This window comes from Trichoderma aggressivum, assembly GCF_033847375.1.
Source record: "Trichoderma aggressivum f. europaeum strain CBS 100526 chromosome Unknown scaffold_012, whole genome shotgun sequence".
Classification (NCBI taxonomy): Eukaryota; Fungi; Ascomycota; class Sordariomycetes; order Hypocreales; family Hypocreaceae; genus Trichoderma; species Trichoderma aggressivum.
Genome location: NW_026946378.1, coordinates 513373 through 533605, shown reverse-complemented (window position 1 = coordinate 533605; position 20233 = coordinate 513373). Strand labels below are relative to the sequence as shown.

At 51.6% G+C, this 20233-nt stretch overlaps 8 protein-coding genes across 8 annotated transcripts; 4 read left to right on the top strand and 4 right to left on the bottom strand.

The window, feature by feature from the left end:
- Positions 1-1055: 1055 nt before the first annotated feature.
- Triagg1_4039 (uncharacterized protein) lies at positions 1056-1343 on the bottom strand (the record flags this gene model as incomplete). The annotated part of the gene is made up of 2 exons (XM_062898399.1): positions 1056-1152; positions 1222-1343. 2 exons carry the CDS (start codon positions 1341-1343, stop codon positions 1056-1058), a joined length of 219 nt encoding a protein of 72 aa, XP_062757059.1.
- Positions 1344-3376: 2033 nt separating this feature from the next.
- On the top strand, positions 3377-4847 carry Triagg1_4038 (uncharacterized protein; the record flags this gene model as incomplete). The annotated part of the gene is made up of 3 exons (XM_062898397.1): positions 3377-3565; positions 3627-4347; positions 4438-4847. The coding sequence occupies 3 exons, from the start codon at positions 3377-3379 to the stop codon at positions 4845-4847; spliced, it is 1320 nt and encodes a 439-aa protein (XP_062757058.1).
- Positions 4848-5052: 205 nt separating this feature from the next.
- Positions 5053-5753, bottom strand: Triagg1_4037 (uncharacterized protein; the record flags this gene model as incomplete). Its single annotated transcript, XM_062898396.1, has 2 exons — positions 5053-5651; positions 5717-5753. 2 exons carry the CDS (start codon positions 5751-5753, stop codon positions 5053-5055), a joined length of 636 nt encoding a protein of 211 aa, XP_062757057.1.
- A 444-nt stretch (positions 5754-6197) lies between these two features.
- Triagg1_4036 (uncharacterized protein) lies at positions 6198-8942 on the top strand (the record flags this gene model as incomplete). The annotated part of the gene is made up of 3 exons (XM_062898395.1): positions 6198-6269; positions 6408-7427; positions 7482-8942. The coding sequence occupies 3 exons, from the start codon at positions 6198-6200 to the stop codon at positions 8940-8942; spliced, it is 2553 nt and encodes an 850-aa protein (XP_062757056.1).
- A 431-nt stretch (positions 8943-9373) lies between these two features.
- Triagg1_4035 (uncharacterized protein) lies at positions 9374-9809 on the bottom strand (the record flags this gene model as incomplete). Its single annotated transcript, XM_062898394.1, has 2 exons — positions 9374-9496; positions 9618-9809. 2 exons carry the CDS (start codon positions 9807-9809, stop codon positions 9374-9376), a joined length of 315 nt encoding a protein of 104 aa, XP_062757055.1.
- A 597-nt stretch (positions 9810-10406) lies between these two features.
- Triagg1_4034 (uncharacterized protein) lies at positions 10407-14288 on the top strand (the record flags this gene model as incomplete). The annotated part of the gene is made up of 3 exons (XM_062898393.1): positions 10407-10661; positions 10723-12277; positions 12340-14288. 3 exons carry the CDS (start codon positions 10407-10409, stop codon positions 14286-14288), a joined length of 3759 nt encoding a protein of 1252 aa, XP_062757054.1.
- Positions 14289-15999: 1711 nt separating this feature from the next.
- Positions 16000-18085, top strand: Triagg1_4033 (uncharacterized protein; the record flags this gene model as incomplete). The annotated part of the gene is made up of 5 exons (XM_062898392.1): positions 16000-16335; positions 16455-16640; positions 16707-16758; positions 16834-17346; positions 17412-18085. 5 exons carry the CDS (start codon positions 16000-16002, stop codon positions 18083-18085), a joined length of 1761 nt encoding a protein of 586 aa, XP_062757053.1.
- Positions 18086-18268: 183 nt separating this feature from the next.
- On the bottom strand, positions 18269-19366 carry Triagg1_4032 (uncharacterized protein; the record flags this gene model as incomplete). Its single annotated transcript, XM_062898391.1, has 1 exon — positions 18269-19366. One exon carries the CDS (start codon positions 19364-19366, stop codon positions 18269-18271), a length of 1098 nt encoding a protein of 365 aa, XP_062757052.1.
- Between the last annotated feature and the right edge of the window lie 867 nt (positions 19367-20233).

The following is a 20233-nucleotide window of genomic DNA, read 5'->3' as shown; positions in this document are numbered from 1 at the left end:
CGGATTTCCCCCAATAACACGAAGGACCCTTTTTCTTCACGTTGCAATTCTTGTCAGACAGCAAAGGGCACTAGCCATCAAAAAGGACAAAATGAAGCAGATACACCGCATGCCCGCTCATGTTAGCCGCGAAAGCCCGCAGTTCCGCTCCTGTATGCTACAATCTCCGGGCGTTGGGTGGGGTTGACGACCAATTAGCGGCTGTCCCGCTTCCGGAAAAAGGACCCTGGGCCTCGTATCCCCGACACTGGAGCACGGAGTAGCATCTCGGTTTTTCTCGATAATAGGCCCTCGGGCGCATACAAAGCGCGGGAGGCATCAATTATTGATGACTTGTTGGCCGCGTGCGTCTCAATGGCTGAGTACTCGGCGGCCCTAGCTGTCTTTGATACTGTCAGGATTGATCGAGGGGCAATTGGAGCTAGAGGGGGGGTCTATCCGAAGGATCACGGAAAAAATATGCGGCACTCTTGCCGACGTTTGGTGGCTGTCATCGAACTCTCACAGCACTCCCAAGATTGACGGCGAATGCTACTATTCCCAGCTACTACTACCACCATTACCCCGCCGTGCAACAGCCCTACCATTGGCCGGGGAGCTGGATAAGGCTATTTCTCGATTTGAATTTTGGCCAAGCTCGCCGGCTGTTATCAGCAGTCGAGTATTTTCCTATATTATCACTAGTGTGCGCAACTAAACTCACTCGATACGAAGGATGCGACTAATGGGAGGCGACTCTATGCCCATCTGGATAATCATACGCCGTCGGCAGTTACTCGCTGCATAGCTGAGTGGTTGAGACATTTAAAACTTGAGTCATCAGCTGGACTCGGGCGTTCATGATGAAACGAGGGGCAGATTCACGACACTATGACTTGGCGAATTGGACAGATTGCTTCACGACAAAATAGATGGATGCCACAATATCACCACCAGTGGGCACAAAGAGTGCATATCCGAATTCAAATCATCAATTCCTGCCTAATAGGCTATGTATTCCCTTCGCTCTGATCCGGTTCAACGCCTGTGAAGCAATCGAAGCTTCTTATGCCGCTCTAGTTGTGCTCGGCCAGCTCCTTGTGAGCCTCGGCCTTGTTGTTGTGGGCTGTCTCGTCGAACTTGTCACCGAGGGCGTCCTTGCCAGCGGACAAACTGCGGATGAGTTAGTTAGCGGACCAGGGACCTGGCACAGAGGCTCTCGGGATCTTTGCTCCGGCTTACCGAGTGCTGGCGGCGACGTTGCTGTCCTTTGCAATCTCCTTGTTGGTCTCCTTGCTGATACCAGAGGCAGCGCCCTGGACAGACTCGGCAACGTAGTTGACGGCTTGCTTGACAGTCTCCATTGTGAATGATTTGGTTGGTCTCGAGATGAGATTGTAAGTTGTGGTGTAAGTTGAGAGGTGAAAGGTGTAGTTGAGTTGTGTGTTTGAGAGTGTGATGATGATTCTAAAAAGTTTTCAGACGGGATGTCGACGAGGTTTAAATAAACAACGGCGGAGTCCTCCGGGAGCATGTAATCCCAAGGGGAACCCGCATTCCGATGCATTCTGAACATTTCGATGTCATCAAAACATGTTCTCGGAAGCCATGATCGTCACTTGTCAGGCACAATCGACACTCAATTGGCAGCGGATCCGGTAGTAAGTGGGCCAAATGAGGGCCATCCGCCAATGAGAATGGCAACATATACGTCATGTCAATCGGTCCAGGACAAAGCTTAAATCACATGCACTCCACAAATCCCACTCTGGGCGAGCAATGACGCAAAAAAACAAGATGTACAAGCCGTCTGGCGATCGCAACATCTTGGATTTTGAAGAGGATCGAGCTTTGGCCCTCAAGGCAGCCGGTCGATTCACCGTTGACTCTGCGGAGAAGATGGAGCTTACGGGGGCAATTTAGCTCAGGCCCTGGATCTAGATCTGATTGGGACCTCTCCACAATGCACAATGACGGCATAGATTCGTCAATGAGCAACTCAAGGGTGAGCAGATAGCAGAGCAACATATCAATGAATTAGCAGGTAATTAATGTACAGATGGTCTTAGTTGGCACATCAGCCACGAAAAGTCGTTGTAGGACTTGTAATAACCAAAATACAGTCGATGCATATACTCTCAGCCATACAATATCAAGTAGCCCATATCGACGTCTTGCTGAAACCATCACGAATGCAATATACCCTCTGTCCGATCCCAGCGAACCAACACAACTCTAAACACTGGTTGCATCGCGTAATTGCATTAGCCTCGGGACAAGGGAGACAAAAAACTTGGCACAACAACCGCGGGCAGGACAGTGGTATAACAGGTTTCTGTGGTCATCTGAGCGGATCAATACCCTGATGCTTGAATCTCCCCTTTCAGACGTGGCGTAAGACGGCCAGCATCGCTTTCAACTGGCCTTAGCTTGTCCAGTAATTGCCATCACGAGACTTGCGGTGCTGAACCTCTACGCCACGACGAATAGCGTACATCTAAGCCACCTACCTTATCTTGTTGGGAACTGCGGCGCTGCATAGTATGATATTAGGAACAACGTAGAGAGTGGCCGGTCTAATATGGACGTTCTACGCCCTGCTCTACGTTTTTAGGTAAACCGCCAAACAAGCTACGGTGTACTCGTAGAATAGATATTGTTACTGCGCTCAACATCAGGCAATATGTCGCCTATGCCTATGCCTGCGGCTTACGTCCTATGCTACCCCCGTTACTCCATCACGCCATGCGTATCCATTCTGGACAACATCGGACTGATGTCACATGCTCAACGGCAGTTAGTAATGAAGTGTTCCACCTTCTCAAGCCTAAATCATACCACGTCCGTATGGTGAGCATTTACATAGGTAGGATTTGGTGAATATTTTCGATTATAGCCAAAATCATTTAGCGCTGTTGCTGTATTTCACTTTATCTCTCAGTATTACCCTTTTGGTGTATGACTAGGCTAGTAGACAGATAAATGAACAAGCACACACCTACTAAGTTGGTAGATAGCTACTCCGTGCATACGTTATATACGGTTTTCAGTAGCTGACCTAATAACCAACATTGAGTACAGAAAACACCATGAGATTCATATGCATAGGAAGCTGTTCGAGCAGAAAGTTTGCATTTTGATCCTGATATAGACTTACAGGGTAGGATTTCACTGCTCCATGATGCTCCCGGTACTAGAGTCTCACGTGATTGCGATGCACTCCCCGCCCACCCCCCTCTACCGCATCCGTTAGCACACCAGCTCAGCTGCTGATGTCCCTGTTTATCCCTTGAGAGCAGATTCCGGAGCTTCATACCGGAAACTTCGACAAGGACAGCGAAATCAAGATATTCGGAGTATTTCTCCACGCCGCGGACGAAGCCGGCGTCTACCCATCATGGATCTCGCGTATGATCATATCCAGGAGGAGGCCTACATCAAGAACACCGACGAGCCAGGAGAGAGCTCCAAACAGGAAGATGCGCAAACTTCCCTGAACAGCGATATCCAAGAAGCTTACAAGGCATTCTCCGCAAGCCCGTGGGGCGCCAAGATTGGAGGCTTCTTTGGGAATGTAATCAAGCAGGTATGACAACCGGGCTGCCGCCGTATCACCGCTATTCGTGGCTGAGGCTCATCTGCTGCAGGGCGAATCCGTCTACACTCAAGCTTCAAAGGAGTTTGCAGAGGTTGGTGAGGATGCGCAGAAGGGACTTACCAGTCTGCGAGAAACCATTGCAAACAGAACCCGATCGCTTTCTCTCACCACCATCATCCCCGACTTGTCCAACGCCGAAGCCGACGATAGCCAGAGGACTCCAACGAATACAACGGCCCCGGCAGCTGGAGATGGCGCTTCTGCCCAAGAGTCTGAAACTGTGCTGTCGCGCCTAAGGGCTGAGGCTGCGAAGCGCTTAAAGGACTTGCAGCAAGCTGAGGATGCCGCCGACGAAGCTCTGCTTAGATTTGGAAGCAATATTCGTGACTTTTTACGGGATGCGATTAGCGTCGCGCCTCCAGATGAATCAACCGAAGGCAGCCAGGTCATGTTTGAGAGCAAAGATGCTCAAGGAAAGCGTGTGATTCATACTTCAAGATTCGAGGCCCAGCTACATGTCATCCACACGTCCCCGGAGAGCTTCGCTAAAGACCCGTCTGCCACGGAATACGACCAATGGACCAGCGGTTTTGATATCGACAAGCAAACGGATGAAATCAGCGGCGACTTGGCCAAATACCCCGAACTGCGAGCGACTATGGAGAAGCTAGTGCCGGACCAGATTCCCTACGCCGACTTTTGGAAGAGATACTACTTCTTGCGCCATGGTATCGAGACTGCTGAATCACGAAGACGTGATCTTCTTAAAGGTAAGCTGATGGTAATCAGATGCTACTATTTTTGCTTCATTATGCCTATTCTATCTAATAATCAGTTCTTGCTGACACACTCTTTTCTAGCCGCGTCTGCTGAAGATGAGGTTGGTTGGGATGACGACTCCGAGGAGGAAGAGGAAGAAGATGACTCCGAGGAAGACGAAAAGCCCACAAAGCCTACTCCAGCCGATAAGACCACCGCTGCCGATGCCAAGGGAAAGAAGCCCGAGTCTATTGCTTCATCGACCACGATCCAGGCCAAAGACATAAAGCCCGCTGAGTCTAGAAAATCCAATGATGAAAAATCCGAGGCGGAAACCGATGCTAGCTATGATGTTGTAGGAGCAGCTTCAGGAAAGACGAGCCAGCTGCCTAGTCAGACGCCAAACAGCCCGAAGGAGCCCAAGAAGAAGGGGGAGAAGAATGATAGTGACGAGGACAGCGACGATGATAGCGAAGGCGATAATGACGACAGCGACGAGGATTGGGAGTAAATTCGTCCCGCGTTTGCTCTGTGCGTCTGCGGGTATAATTTGTTTCTTAGAGCTTGGGCACTTTGGCGTTTGGAATTGCTATCGCCTATTCAGCACGTCGAGTCGTCACGGCGCTGTGTACTTGTGTGTTTTGGATCATGCCGATTGGGATGTGCTCCTTCACGGCGGTAGCGTGATCCCCTCATGTTTTTCTGCTACTCGAGGTCTACCTCTTCTTCTTGGTGACCTTGATGAAGCCGTCCTCGTCAATTTCAGGGGCAGGCTTTTCCTTGGCAACGGGTACCAGGGGTGGCGCCTCGTCCATCTCTACATCGCCTCCGTTGTCATCATCGTCCTCGCCGCTGTCGCCAGACTCCCAGTCGGTATCCTGGTCCTCATCCTCGGCTTTCTTGAACATCTGATCCACCTTGGCGCCCTTCCGATTCGCGAATCGCTCGCTCAGCTTCTTGACCTCTTCATTGAATTCGCCAATGGCGCACTCGGATCGCGCCTTGATAATGGACCTGGCAACTTCAAGGGCAGAATCATCATCGGTGTTGACCTCGAACTCGTCAATCATAACTTGTAGCAGCACCGTCTCGACGTCCTCCATATCTGGTTCATCAGCGGCGCTGGTCGTCGGTGCAGTCTCTCCCGGCTGCGCATCGGTGAATTCAGAAAACAGATCGACAACGGCGCCAGCAAACCAGTCCCGTTTGTCCGCAGAGTCGGGTCCTCCCCAGTTGTTCTGCACCGCGAGGGTCAGGGCCGGCCATAGGTGAAGGGCACACGCCACTGCTTGTTCGAAGTTGGACTGCCGGAGTGCTGGATTATGCAGAGTTAATAAACCAATGTCCCAAGGCCTGATGAATGCCTATGCTCCCACTTACCCGCCGGCGGCAACTGCGCTGCCTCTGTAGATGCCATGATGCTGATGCTGGCCTTGAATGTATTAAGCGGGGATATGGAGGGGCTCAAATTCAAACGGCCTCCAGCCTGCACAAAACTTTTGGTGTTTTTTTTTTTCAATCCCGCCCGCAAATTCTGTGCCAGATTGCCTGTGCACGGACCACTAGCATGCCGGCGAACCAAGCTCCCCGCGCTAGTACTAATGCAGTAGCATTCTTTTCCCAACCGACATTCGAGGACTGGGAGCCAAGATCATCCCTTGCCATATGAAGCATGACATCATGGGGGCCCCTGATGCCAATATCAAGATGCTTTGACCTCGCAGCCCTTTTTATGCCGGTGTGTCGGTGTTCGTATTTTCCCGTCTCTTGATTAGATTGCGCTGTCCCTTTTATACTCGTATTCCCTATAAACCAGCGATCCGCACGAATCAATGGGACCTGGAAGACAAACGAGATCGCCATGAACAGGCTTAACACGACGTCGGTTTCTCTGGCCGTAACGCCAACGGTAGTCACCACCTTGTTTTCACACGTATGTACAATTCAATGGCGACGGGCCTGATGTTGCTGGTGTTTGATGTTCAAGAAGCGAAGGGGGGATCCTTTTGGATTGCTTCTTAATGAGGACAATTGTGCTAACTCGTGCTCTGCTGGGGCGGGATCTCTGTAGTACCTGAACAAGAAGAACTTGAAAGAGCACCCGACCACGCATCTTTCGTACGACGAGGGGCTGCACCTTGTCCGATCGTTCCTCGAGTATGCCTCTCAACACACCGTCGAAGAGATCCAGGGATTCACGGCCCAATGGGTCCCGCACCCGCAATGGGTCAAGCTGGAGACCGTGACCATTCCTGACGAACACCTCGGCCGAGCAGCAGAATTGATCGAGGGGGAGCTGGGGCCTGACGGCATCAGCCAGGTTGGGGGCAGGAAATGGTGGCACTGGCGAGGTCCGAAAGGGCCTTTGGAGGCCGAGTGGATTGAGATGCGGGCGGATGCCAATGAGCGGAAGAAGAACAACGAGCCGCTGCGTCGCGTGATGCTTTACGTACACGGGGGTGCGTATTATTTTGGGAGCGTCGACGAGCATCGGTACCAGTTACAGCGCCACGCGAGAAAACTGAAAGCTAGAGTCTTTGCACCGCGATATCGACTGTCTCCTCAATTTCCATTTCCATGTGGCCTCCAGGACTGTTTGGCGGCGTATCTATATCTGCTGAAAACGCAAGACCCGAGCACGATTATCTTTGCTGGAGACTCGGCGGGTGGTGGCATGGTAACGTCCATGCTGTGCCTTCTTCGAGACCAAGGCATTCCATTGCCTGCCGGGGGCATCCTCATAAGCCCCTGGGTTGACTTGACGCACTCGTTTCCCAGCGTCGCCCTCGAGACGCCCCTGGATTACATACCACAGTCAGGGTTTCACCATAAGCCATCCAGGGCGTGGCCGCCGCCCAACGACGATGATGTGCAGATGCTCAAGGCAGAGGCGGACAAGCGCAAGAAGACGGATAAGAAACGAGCTCCGTCTACGGCCGAGCTAGAGCAGAAGCAGCAGGATCCCGTGGTTCCGGTAGTTGATGGCGAAACCGGCGTTCACATTGATAGCGCTGGCGTTCACACCGAGACGGAAAAGTTTTTGACCGTTACAATCGATGGAGAGCTGATCACCATGAAGGACCAGATTCAGGTGAGTTCTGAGTTATTCACCGCCTGGGTGGAAATGGAGCCTAACCTCTGCTAGATGTATACGACAAATGCCCTTCTATCACACCCGTTGGTGAGCCCCGTCAAGCAGCCGACGCTTGGTGGGCTGCCACCTCTTCTCATCACCGTCGGAGGTGGCGAGCTTCTTCGTGACGAGCAGATTTACTTGGCTCACAAGTGCGCGAACCCGACAAAATACGCTCCGCCGGACGCGGACTTGACGGATCACGGAAGGAGATTACTTGCCAAGTACAAGCCTACCTATGTGCAGCTTCAAGTGTGGGACGATCTGTGCCACGTTGCTCCGACTCTGAGCTTTACAAGCCCTGCCAAGTACATGTACAGGTCGATTGCGCAGTTTGGGGCCTGGGCCCTGGCTCGTGCTCAGAACAGAGATATTGAGATTATGGATGATGATGCGATTTCCGTCATTACAAGCTCTGGCTCTGATACAGAAGCTGGGGGGCAGGAAGAGCAAGACCAGAGTAAAGACAAAGAGCCAGCGGATGATTTAACCCCAGCAGAGGTTGGAAGAGCAGGAGATCCACTTCCCCCATTCAAGAATTATATGATTCGACAGCGTATAGCCCGGAATGGCGCCATTTTGCCTCTTCCCCTGGAAAAAGACTTGCCTGGATGCAACATGAAGCCCGAAGAGATTGGAGTCATCAAAGAAGGCCCTGTTAGAAAGTGGCTAGAAACCAAGGGCGTATGGGACCACAAATATGCCAGCGCCAAAGCCAAAACACATAAAAAGATCATTAAAGAGATGATTGTTGGTTATAAAGATTTTGGCGCGGATGAGCGTCCGCCGCCTACTGCATTGGCTGGGCGAATACCCCTGGGTACCGAGTTGCAGCCAGGGAAGAGAAGGAGAAGTTTTGGCCTGGCCATCTGGTCCCTTTGGGGATCAAAGCATGACGAGATGACGGTGGAGAGAGAGCAGAAGGCTAATTTCGAACCTGAGATGCAAGCCGTTGCTCCGGAGCTGAATAACGAGGCTCCGTTGGAGTCTGGAGGCGAGAAACGTGGACATAGCCGCAGACCTTCTCGTCAGCGGATTGTGCGAGATGAGCATCAAACCGGCAGTGAAGAGACGGAGGGGGAAACTGTTGTGGGGCAATTGATTGCCATGCGCCGAGAGCAGGAGGCAGCTCACGATGGTCTCCTCAGCCCAGACTATTCCCCTGACACGGGTGTGGCTGGAAAGAGGCCGTTCCTTGACGGCATCGCCTTGCCATTCAGCATTAAGAATGATGCAGAAACAGCGAGCATGATTACGCTGAATTCAGCAATGACGCCTGGTTCGCGACCTATGAGCCCGTCGCTTGGACCAGCATTTGTTGGCGTAACGGGCTCAAAGACAGAGCTGGGTGAGGAGAAGGCCGCTGCTAATGGGGTAGCTGAAGACAATGAGAATGTCGAAGCACAGCGTCCGGGCATTGAGACTTTTGTGACAGCACAAGAAGAATTGCCGCAGGTCAAGATAGAGACGTGAAAGAGATGGGAGGTGTGAATAATTTCGTCAAGAGAAGGGAATAAATGGGAGAAGAATGGCGGCAAGAAAGCAAGGCAGCCAGCCAGCAAGCAAGCATATACCTAGTGATATCCTGGCCACATCAATAGTGGCGCTCTTTATTTTATTTGAATTTGAGTTTATTTTTTTTTAATTCCCTCTCTTCCTCCTTCCCTTTTGTATGGTGTATGTTTAGATACCGTAACTAATCATACATGGCCGTGATGGTATCCCTATTCTCCCCTTATTCACCGTTTGACTCCATCATACATGGTGGTGGTACAATGCTCGTAGGGTGTATATATGTACAACTTTAGCAGAATACCCTTGACTTCTGCTGTAGTATTTATTCGTAGATGTGCCCTTTCTTTCTTCCGTCTCGCATAGTTTGTATGGTTCATAGAAAAGACAACTTAGTCAACGCCGTTATATCGCTTCCACTGCTCGACGTAAAAGTAAGGATCCTGGGGACCTTTGCTCAGGCCCTTGTAATCACCGGGCTCGGATCGAACTTCTCTGCTGACAAACGGAGTGAGCTGCAATAAACCACAAATGTTAGCTCTCTTTTCTGCCAATGCCCAATTTCCCGCCTCGGTGATCTCTTTCTGCCAGTGCCCAATATCCTGCCTTGGTGTGTTCCTTTTTTTTTTTCCGTACCTTGGACTCGCCGAGGTTCTGGGGCACAACGTATGTGCGCACTTTGCTCCATTCGATGAGGTATCCTCCGTACTTTGTGTGGCGACCCATGGATCCTGTTCGGTTGCCCTTGTAGAAGCCGCGGCCGACGTCCTTGGTTGTGAGCTTGAGGTGGCGGTATTTGCCCACGCTGAGGATTTGCGTGGGTCTCATGGTTGAGGGGGAAAGGCGAGGAGTTGGGCGATGAAGATTGCGAAGTTGCGCTTGGGAATCGGTGGGTTTGTGGTTGAATTGAGGGATTGTTTTGTATCGTTCTATTGCATCTTGAATTTTTGGGTAGAGAAGTGCGCTTGTTCGGCTTCCGGCGTTCTTCCGGCGCCGGTTCGTTTTGTGCCGCCCAACTCACTGTGAGCTCTAATAACGTTGCCGCTAATGGCAGGTCTATCGAGTTGTCACTTTGGGAGCTTCTTATGCTGCGAGCTTGTGCCATTTCATCGAGGTTTCACGGGTCGAAATGTGCACTTGGTTGATGATTTAGTTGTTGTTTTCTGAACATCTCCTCATTTTATTTTTTACATCTCGGCTTTTGCTGGAGAAAGCCTCGGATAACGCTCGTTTACAAGGTTGCAAGGTGGGCTGCTTTGCGCCGCAACGAGGGGCAGCTTTTGCTCACCAGTGATGCCAACGTTAAACGCTGCTCCACCACCTCTGACCAAGTGAAACCAGTTGCGCAAGTCCGATCTGAATGCGAAGCTCCTCGGCACGAAACAGACGCCTGGCCTATGTCTTCTCGACGCCGAACTAATCACCATGGATGGCTACCCTTTGGGAAGCCTCGATCATAATGTGCCGCTGATTGTGGTGTCGGGGTTGACTTCGGATTCGCCAGACCAGCCTCCCAAGGCCAACCAGGGCGTCCTTCTTCGGTCTGATCTGCCGCCTCTCGAGGGAAAAGAAGCGGATTTCTTGGAATCGTACTTTGAAGAGGTGGACGAGCGCGGGAAATCATGGACTGTGGTCACGAGGGAAGAGCACTACAGGCTTCGTGTCAAGACCGTCGGCAGGGTAAGACGAGTTTGCAATGGGAGCCGAGCCGGTTGCGCAGCGCATTTCTGATTGAATATAGTCCTTTGCCCTTCCATCTCGACGAGCGACGCTGCCTGAGACCATCGAGCCGTTGACAACCACCCCGATTCTACACTCGCCCTTCTCGCCGCTCAGCCCGTCGTCGGGTCTGTACCCTGATGGACTGATGAATGCGCGGTGGATCGGGAAGCACCAGGAAGAAATACCCAGCATATTCGTTTGCTTCCATACCTTGACTAGCGATTCAAAGATTGCCGTGCAGCAAGACAATCGGTTAAAGTCTGCTCTTAACGGTATGAGAGCGACTTTGGTGGAATCGGGATACAAGACACGCCTGGTTGTTATCATTCTCGGCGATGCGGAGGCTAAGGCTAAACTGACTGCCGAAATCATACAAGATCGACTGGAGGGTGTTCGAAGGGGAACTGGTTTAGACCCTAAATCCATTTTCTATATTCCTCCGCAGGAATCGCCGTCGGAATTGAGGAGGGTGATGGATAGTATTTTCTCTCTGCTATATAACACGGCCATCGAGTATTATCGAGATCTCGGGAGACACGCTAGGAAGAAGAGATCCCGAGGAATCGTTCCTCAGCCGACGTTGCCACCTACTTCTGGAACATCACAAACACTGTCGTTGCCGGATTGGAACTTCCGCTATGATTTCAAGTCTGCCATTTTCGCCGAGTTTCGCCAAGAAATTGACGCAGCGATTCGATCTTTTGAGCAGGCGTACGAGATTTTGCTTGGTCAAGACGTGCTCGATATCATCCCCAGCTGGAGCCCTCGCTGGAACGAGGCACGGCTTCTGGCGGATATTATATCGATTCGCTGTTTACGGCTGCATTTGTGGATGGGGCAAACGAGCCTGGCAGTTAGGAGATGGCAGTCTCACCGTGACCGCATCAGCGACTTTGTTGACCGCCGAGGAAGAGGCACCAACACTTACGGCTGGCAAGCTTGGGAATCTCGGTGGGCAATGGTGATGGCAAACATGATTGAGATGGTCGAAGTTCCGGGCTTAGGGCCCTCAACCATGAGGATTTTCCTTCAGCCAGAGAAGGCTCTCTTTGGAGAGCGATTGCAGCCCTGGGAACTATTGCATCATACGGGCTATTGGTACCGGATAGCTGCGCGCCACCTTGGAGCTCGCAGAAAATTAGCCCATAGGATACCTGACGATGATAGGGGAGCGCCAGACGCTTCGCCCGCGTCGAGGGTGGCGAGCAAGGCCATCCGCTATGATACATACATGTGTCCTCCGCCTCACGAGGAATATCCGTTGAACGGAAACGGAATCAACCATGCACAGATGATGATAGACTGTCTTCTCAACGCCAGGGGACAGTTTCAAGCGCGGAAGCAGCACCGAATCGCGGCAGAGATATCTCTAGAGTGCGCGAGGGAAATGGCGACATTGGGCAGCTGGAATGAAGTGTTGGCCATGCTTAGGCCGTTGTGGGAAGATAAATCCTTCCGCTCCGAATGGTGGTTAGACATCTCTGAAGAGATCCTATGGGTAATGAGGCGGGCGGCGGCAGAAACTGGGCGGGCGGACATTGTGGTCGCAATTGACTGGGAACTAATGAATGAGCGTAAGTTTGATCTGATGCCGTTGATGCATGTGCTTGGAGCTATGCTAATACTTGACATTCAGGGTTTACTCGAAGAAAGAACTGGCATTATGATCTTGCCAAGTCATTAGATGGGGTAGCATCGACATCTAGGCCATTCATTACCATTTCGGATGATGTAGCCTCGTCTTTTATATCAACATCCTTTGCTTTTCGCTCTAAAGAGGGCAGGGCTGGTGAGACATGCTTGGCTCAGCTGTCGCTAAAGTCTGAGGCGCTTCAGGCAGCTGCGCCAGTTACTTTGTCTTCAATCCGGATCGAATTCGAGGGACATCTTAAACCGATCACGCTTATACACGATTCTGACTTGCCGACGAATTCTTCCGAAACTCCTGTCTCCGTAACCCTCGTAGCTTTGACGGAGCAACTTGCAGGAGATGCCAAGGAAAATGATGGAAGCGAAAAGGAGGACAAACACGATGGAGACGGGGACCAAGACAAGGCAAAGGACGAAGGCAAAGTCGAAGACAAGGACGACGAAAAGGAGGGTCAACTGACTGGCAAATGCGATCTTACGCTTAGACCCGGCCGCCGACAGGTTTTTGAGATGAACATACCCTTGCGAGAAGCAGGGCAGGCGTCGGCGTCTCGCGTGGTTTTGACTTACAAAGCCGATACCTTTGAGCTGGATTACACGCTGTCATTGTCAGAGTTGGGCAACATCACAGGATGGTTCGTTCAAGGCGCGACAAAACCACGGCTGTCGAGACCCGACGGGCACATTTTACATATACAACCAAGGCCTCCCAAGATGAAACTGAGGCTGGTAGAGCCCCTCAGCCAGTTCTATGCTAATGAGCCGATTCCCCTGCGGATCGGCTTATACAATGAAGAGGACGACTCTGCTAATGTGAAGTTGGACATTCGCATTGTTGGAAAGGTTATTCCTCGGTTCCGAGTGGACGCTGGCGAACACAAACGAGAGGCAGACACTGCTGAAGAAGAGTCGCAAGTGACGGGGCTCGCTCTCGGTCACATAGGCAGCTCTTCGTCGCTGGAGTTGTCGATTCATCTCGACCCAGCGCCAGCGCCTACAGTGTATGAAGTACAGATTCGGGCAGATTACCACTTGGAATCAGATGCCGCAACGCCGATTGTCCAAGTGCTGCCGATTCACCTCAATATCGTGAACGCGTTTGAAGCAAATTACGATTTAATGCCGCGGCTTCATCCCGATCCCTGGCCAAGCCTGTTCGACTATGAAGACCTGCAAGATGTGTCTGATGGCGATGTTATTCAGGCCAGGGGCCTTGCGCAGCAATGGTGTCTAGTCTGTCACTATGCGTCGTTCGCCACAGAGGATCTGGACGTAGTTGGTCTGGATCTGGCAGTTACGGCTGTGACGCCTGGTGGACGGTGCCAGGTTGTGAACCAGCCCGAGTTCTCAGCTGATGGCATGATTGTGGCTCCCAAGACGATGTATGAAGCTCGATTTGGCCTGGTGGCGCAGAAGATCACGTTGGACGACAGGCACCCCGTCGCAATTGATTTGGCGTTTGTAGTCCGCTGGCGACGACGACGACAATTAGCAGATGGCGAGAGCAACACGATCAATGTCACGACGATGACGGTTGGACAGTACATGGTGCTTGGGACAGAGCCCAGAGTTTTGGCATCAGTGCTTCATAGCTCGCAGGAGCAGGCAGGCTTGGTTCGGCTCGATATCACGATTGAAAACCCATCTAGCCATTTCCTGACATTCGGATTGGTGATGGAACCAAGCGATGCGTTTGCTTTCTCTGGATCGAAGCAGACGACGGTGCATCTGCTCCCAATGTCAAGACGCACCAAGACGTATCGCCTGCTGCCGCTTGCACGAGGCGTCTACATACGGCCGGGATTGGTAGTGAGGGACAAGTATTTCCAGAAGGTGTTGAGGGTTATTCCAACGGAGGGGATGAAGATTGACAAGGACGGGCTGCTGGTATGGGTTCCCCCAGCGCCAGAAGCAGAAGAGAAGGCGGAGGGATAGGTACCCGAGGAATACGCAAATGCAACACGCAAAATCTTGCAGCATTGAATTTTGTCTGGACTAGATGGGGGAAAAAGATTTCACGCCGTCTGACTCCAAACTGTTTCCCCCTTTGTCTGAGAGTGTCAGTACATGCGCTGGATGTTAGCCTGGCCGACAGCCGTGAGAGAAATAGCCGTGACGCGGTGTTAAAGCAGCAAAACCCGACATGTGCTCATCTGGTTCGGCCACGTACACGTACACTACGAAGGAATTGCGAAAGTGGTTGGAGCGCGGACAATGTGCGGTTCCCATGTCCAGTCTGATGCCGATACGCGGGACTTGGAGAAGGCCGAGAGAGGGTGCCTGAGATGTTTAGATTGGGGGGAGGTTGGGCTAAGCTTTTGCGGGTGGAGATGCGGTTCCTTGTAAGAATGTGGGTTTTCTGGGCCTTTTTATTAGCGGGTTTGCGAAGCTTGTAGGATCTGGAGGAGTGTGTGTGCAGTACGCGTATGTATGTATGGATGGGATTTCGAGAAAGGATTTTAGCACGTGAAGCTGTGAGCTGTAGTTTTGGTATAGTATTGATCCTTGTGTTTTGATGTTACATCTTGACTGCAGGTTATGTTGTGAGGGCATTTGCTGTTACACCGGGAGGCTCAACACCAACTCCTCGAATATCGTGTCGTGTATTTATTTCCAACATATAAGAACCAACGCTCCCCCGGTCTCATATCAACGGCAGCTAGTTTATTCTCCCGGAGTAGAGAAGACTTTCTCACACACACCCCTCATCCAATCTCTTTCGATCCTCGGACATCGGTCAAGCTCCAAGTCCGCGTCTTACTACCACGTTTCCCAGGGTCAGCTGGCTCTTGGAGCCACTAAGCTACTTCAGGAGTCAAACTCTCCCTTTGAGTCATGGGCAGGATTTGGACACTAAAGAGCTGTAGTTGGTGATTGGTTCTCCTAGGAGAAGGGCGGCACGAAAGGTTGAAAAAAAAAAAAAAACAATAAAATCCCTTTTATGCTTTAATTTCCGTGTATGAGGAGCAAGGATTGCAGGAGAGTGGAGCTGTCTTTGTCATTGATTTCTTTTTCTGAGAGGCTTGGAAGAGGGAGGATAGCCTAGACTATTGTATCGTGAAGAGGTTCGCCACGTCCTTGTCTGTGGGGATGGGGCGTGTGTCTCTGCTGTATTGGATGGAGTGAGTTTCCCGGATTCAATTTACGGCTTGTTAATTCTTCTTCTTTTGCTCGTGTTTGTACTAGTCTTGCTCGGTAAATGGGCTGGAACTCTAGTTGGTGCATCTCATGGGCTTGAGTCATTCCGATGGCCGAGGAGTTTTGCGGTGAATGATGAGACGATGGTTTTTGTTCGGTGTGGGTTTGGATTTGATGTGATGTGACTGTTCCGGTATAAGGCTGAAAAGGTGTACCACATTCTGGATTTCGTATTTCCTTTATCATCTCCCCTCTGCACCTTGCATTGGCCAGCGAAGGGTTAGGGAAAGTTGATGCCAGACGAGAGAAGGATAACACGGCAGCCGATCGAGAGGCTGAAGCGCTAGCATTGGCATCTCAGTTTTCAGCCTAGATCCCTTGTCTGGCCTGGGCCTCTTCAGCTCTTCGGGACTTTGAAAAAAAAAGCTAACAGGGAACCAGCTTCGTTCTTCTTTTCTTCTGATTTTCTCATCCCGTTATTTCATACTGTACACACCGCGAGTTAAAGATGTCTTCAGCATCGCCAACTCCGCGTCTTTCATCAGACAAGACGGAGCGCGGCTCGTTGCCGCCGCCCGTGAACCACGACAACGACCATGTCGAAAAGGAAATCGCCGTGACGGGAGAGGACGTCACCCAGGAAAAGGAGGGAGGCGTCATGGAAGATGTCACCAAGACGACGACGACGGCGACGGACCCTGCGGCCAACTATCCCAAGGGACTGAAGCTCGTTTCCATCGTCTTCGCCTTGTGCATGGCTATTTTCCTGGTTGCGTTGGATCAGACCATCATTGCGCCTGCGTTGGGCACGATTACCGCGAGGTTCCAGAGTGTCAAGGATATTGTGAGTGTGCATCTTTTTTTGCGTTGAATATTTTCCTCTTCTATTGTCGTTGAGATATGATATCAATTGCCCCCTTTGCATGATGTTGTTGTTGTACAAAATAGCTGACTCTAATTCAGGGCTGGTATGGCTCTTCCTATCTTCTCACCACCACGGCCCTGCAACCCATGTACGGTGCCATATACAAATACTTCAACGTCAAGTGGACCTACCTCGCCGCCATCTTCATCTTTGAAATCGGCAGCTTGCTCTCGGCTGTGGCTCCTTCATCCAAGGCACTCATTGTGGGACGAGCCATTGCAGGTGTAAGTTTCCTTTCGAAGCAGTTGTCACAATAGCTTAAACATCAAGGTGCTGACTGAGACGGCTAGATTGGAACGGCGGGCTTATTCTCCGGCTCCATCGTCATCATCTCTCTATCAAGTATGATCCTCACTCAAACTCCCTTCCCATCATCAACATAAAACAGCAGCTTGCTAAACTTGATTGTTTCTCCAGTGCCTCTCGACAAGCGTCCCCTTGCCTTTGGTCTCATCGGTGGCATGTGGGGAATCGCCTCCGTCGCCGGCCCTCTCCTCGGCGGTGCCTTTACCGAAAATGTCTCCTGGAGATGGTGCTTCTACATCAACCTCCCCATCGGTGGCCTCGCCATGCTCATTGTCGTCCTCATCCTGCACGTCAACCGCAACTCGGAAGATACGCTCGACATGACCGTCTTGGCCCGCATCCTCGAGATCGACATCCTCGGCACGGCCATCTTCATCCCCGCCATTGTGTGTCTCCTGTTGGCTCTGCAATGGGGCGGCTCGGAATATGCTTGGAGCAATTCAAAGATCATCGGCCTCTTTGTCGGCTTTGGCCTCATGATTGCAATCTTCATTGGGATCCAGTTCTGGAAGGGCGACAAGGGAACTCTTCCGCCGCGCATGTTCAAGGACCGCAATGTGCTCCCTGCCATGCTCTTCAGTCTGTTTTTCGGCGCTGGCTTCTTCCCTCTCGTCTACTATCTTTGTGAGTTGTCTCTCCAGAACGTTAACGATGGCGACCCAAACAATTTGTGCTAACCGAGCCAACAGCCCTATACTTCCAAGCCATCCAGGGCGTCAGCGCTGTCACTGCTGGTATCAAGATCTTGCCGCTGCTCCTTTCCACTGTGCTCATCTCAGTACTCTCGGGTGGCCTCATCTCGGTCATTGGTTACTACAACTACATCATCATTCCGTGCATGATTCTGTATACCATCGGAACGGGCCTTCTTACGACTCTCGACGTCCACAGCCCGCTCAAGGAGTGGTTTGGCTACCAGGTCATTGCCGGCTTGGGCATCGGAGCTGGTTTCCAGACTGCCGTTTTGGTTGTGCAGACGGTCCTCACGCAGGAATGGGTTCCCATCGGCACTGCCTGTGTCCAGTTTTTCCAGGTCCTGGGAGGCGCCGTTTTTGTTGCTGTCGCCCAGACTCTCTTCCAGAATGGACTCATCGACCAGCTTGAAAAGGATAACCTCGGTATCAACCCCCAGCTCTTCATCAACAGCGGCGCTTCTGAGATCAAATCCGTGCTTGCATCAATCGACCGCCTTGACGCATTTGATGCTGTTCTGAAGGCATATATGCTGGGTTTGCGCCATACTTATTACATTTCCGTTGCTTGTGCCGGATGCGCGTTCCTGTGCTGCCTGGCGTTCCAATGGAGATCTGTCAAGAAGGGCGTGGACGGTAAGAAGACTGAGATGGCACCGGCCATGGTATAAGTACCCGGCTGAAGTTACCACTCCACTCTCCTGACTGCTTTGTTTCGAGCTGTGTGTTTTTCTATACCCATGGAATTTGGACATGTACAAATAGTACTGCATATTTTGAGCTGCATAGTGTAATTAAATTAGGGATCACGTATAGATCTTGGACACAACTAATAGAAGCATGATTGACTCACATTACTGCGTATCATCGGGCGGCCGATCCCACGATTTCCGGCCCGTCTCTTTTCGTGTGGTTGCTCCTAAATCTCGCCCAACAAATTGAATCACCCAATCTTTGACGAGCCGTGTCTTTTCTCGTTGAGGATGCTTCGCAGCTGTTCGTCTGGCGATGTCTCTATTATCGTAGTAGCCGCCCCCTTCGCTTCGCCATAGGAGGCTCACTCGCGTCAAGTTCTTGCGCAGACTCTGGCCGTAGACCTTGCCGCGAAAAACGTGCAGTGCCACATTTTCCATCAACACAACGTCTTGTCGGCGGAGCTTGCTCACTTGGCCCGTTGAGACCTGGTCGTTGGAGAGCCAAAAGGTTACCGCAAAACCCGATTTGGTGTCATCACCAACCAGGACTTCCACGAGCGATAAAGTTTTGCCCCAACGCGTTGTGACGGTCCGGGGCTGGGCGATGGAGATGACGGCAACGATCAAATTAAGCGTCACTGTCTGGGGGCTCAGGGCGAGGATGCGAGCTGCTGAAGGGACGTCTTCCAAGTCTGAGAGGTGCGACGGCACAGGCGTTGGCAGTGACCGTGTGGGGTCCTGCAGGGAGACCTCGTTTGAAGAGGTCGTGGTGAATGATGTTGTGGTGTCTTCAGTCGTGTTCAAGCTGAAGCTGCCTAGTTGACTGGACGGTATCAAGTTGTGAGCGGCCAGCGACTCCTCAACAAACTGTGTAAGCAGCGTTCCTCCATCGTCGCCCCCGTCAAAAGATTGGGTGTCATCTCCAGGGAGAGCGTCTGCCGTGGTGAAGAAGTCGCGATGAGCTTGAAAGGAGATGTCCAGGATGCTGTGGTTTTGGCTTAGGCCAGTGTGAAGAGGACGGCGGTTGAGCGGCACAGACCGCCAAACGGCGTGTGTTTGTGATGCAATTTCAATACCCGAGGTCGGGTCTGTGTGTTGCCGCAGTTTGGGGTTGCCGGTGTCTAGAGGGCCAAATATGGTGTGGAAAGGCTCCTCAAAGCTGTTGAGAGTACAGGATTGGGGGTTCACGGAGGCTGGAGACGGGGCTCCAACGAAGAGCAAGAGGCTCGGCGACGGCGTTGGTGCTGGTGCAGGCATATCTCTTGGTGAATGAGAATGCTGCAAAAGATCGATGTTGCACTATTCTCTTTGTATCCGTGTTTGTGCGTCCCAGCTTGAGGCTATCTCTCTCTTACAAGTTACTGCGATGCTGGCTGTTGAACCAACCAACCGCCTCCACAGCAGACCCCTGTCATGCCCCAGATTCCGCGGTCCATGTAACCCGCACACGTGAACGGCTTGGGGTATTGGTTACTTGTCGCTCTATGAGGTATTGATGCGATCGAGATGCTGTTCGTTGGACATTGATACGTGGTATTTCGCAGCTGGGTTTCTACAAGTTGGCGTGAAAGTGTCAAAAAGCTTCCAACATGACAACGACCACCAACAAAACACTCTCCACTTCACGTGTTCCCCGTTATTACTAAGGCATCTTGGGCACTTCTCCATTGATACTACTGCCCCGACAATGAAGCTGAGATTTGCACTAGTCAGCACCTAAACGGTATCAGCCGTCGCCATAACGCCACTATAACCGAATCCGCCTCAGCGTTCAATGTTTCCCGATTTCAGGTACCGGCATCTCCAATCGTCTTTGCCGAGGCTCAATCTCCACCCGGACCCCAGAAACCCCAATTATGCCGAGCAGAGCCCTCAAGGAGCATCTTGCATGCGGCCTGTGTTTGCCGTTTGCTTCTGAAGGAATGGAGCTGAGGCTATCCAGAACTGTCCCATTCACGAAGCCCGGTTGTTGAGATTCAGCGATAAAACCTGCAGAGGTTGACTGAGTTGGCGACTCACATATAGACCAAGGATCTATCGTAGCAATCTCTTACCTGTCCTGGTATTCCCGACACGATACAAACGGCCTCTCACTCACTTTTCCTCTTTATCAATTCAAATAGC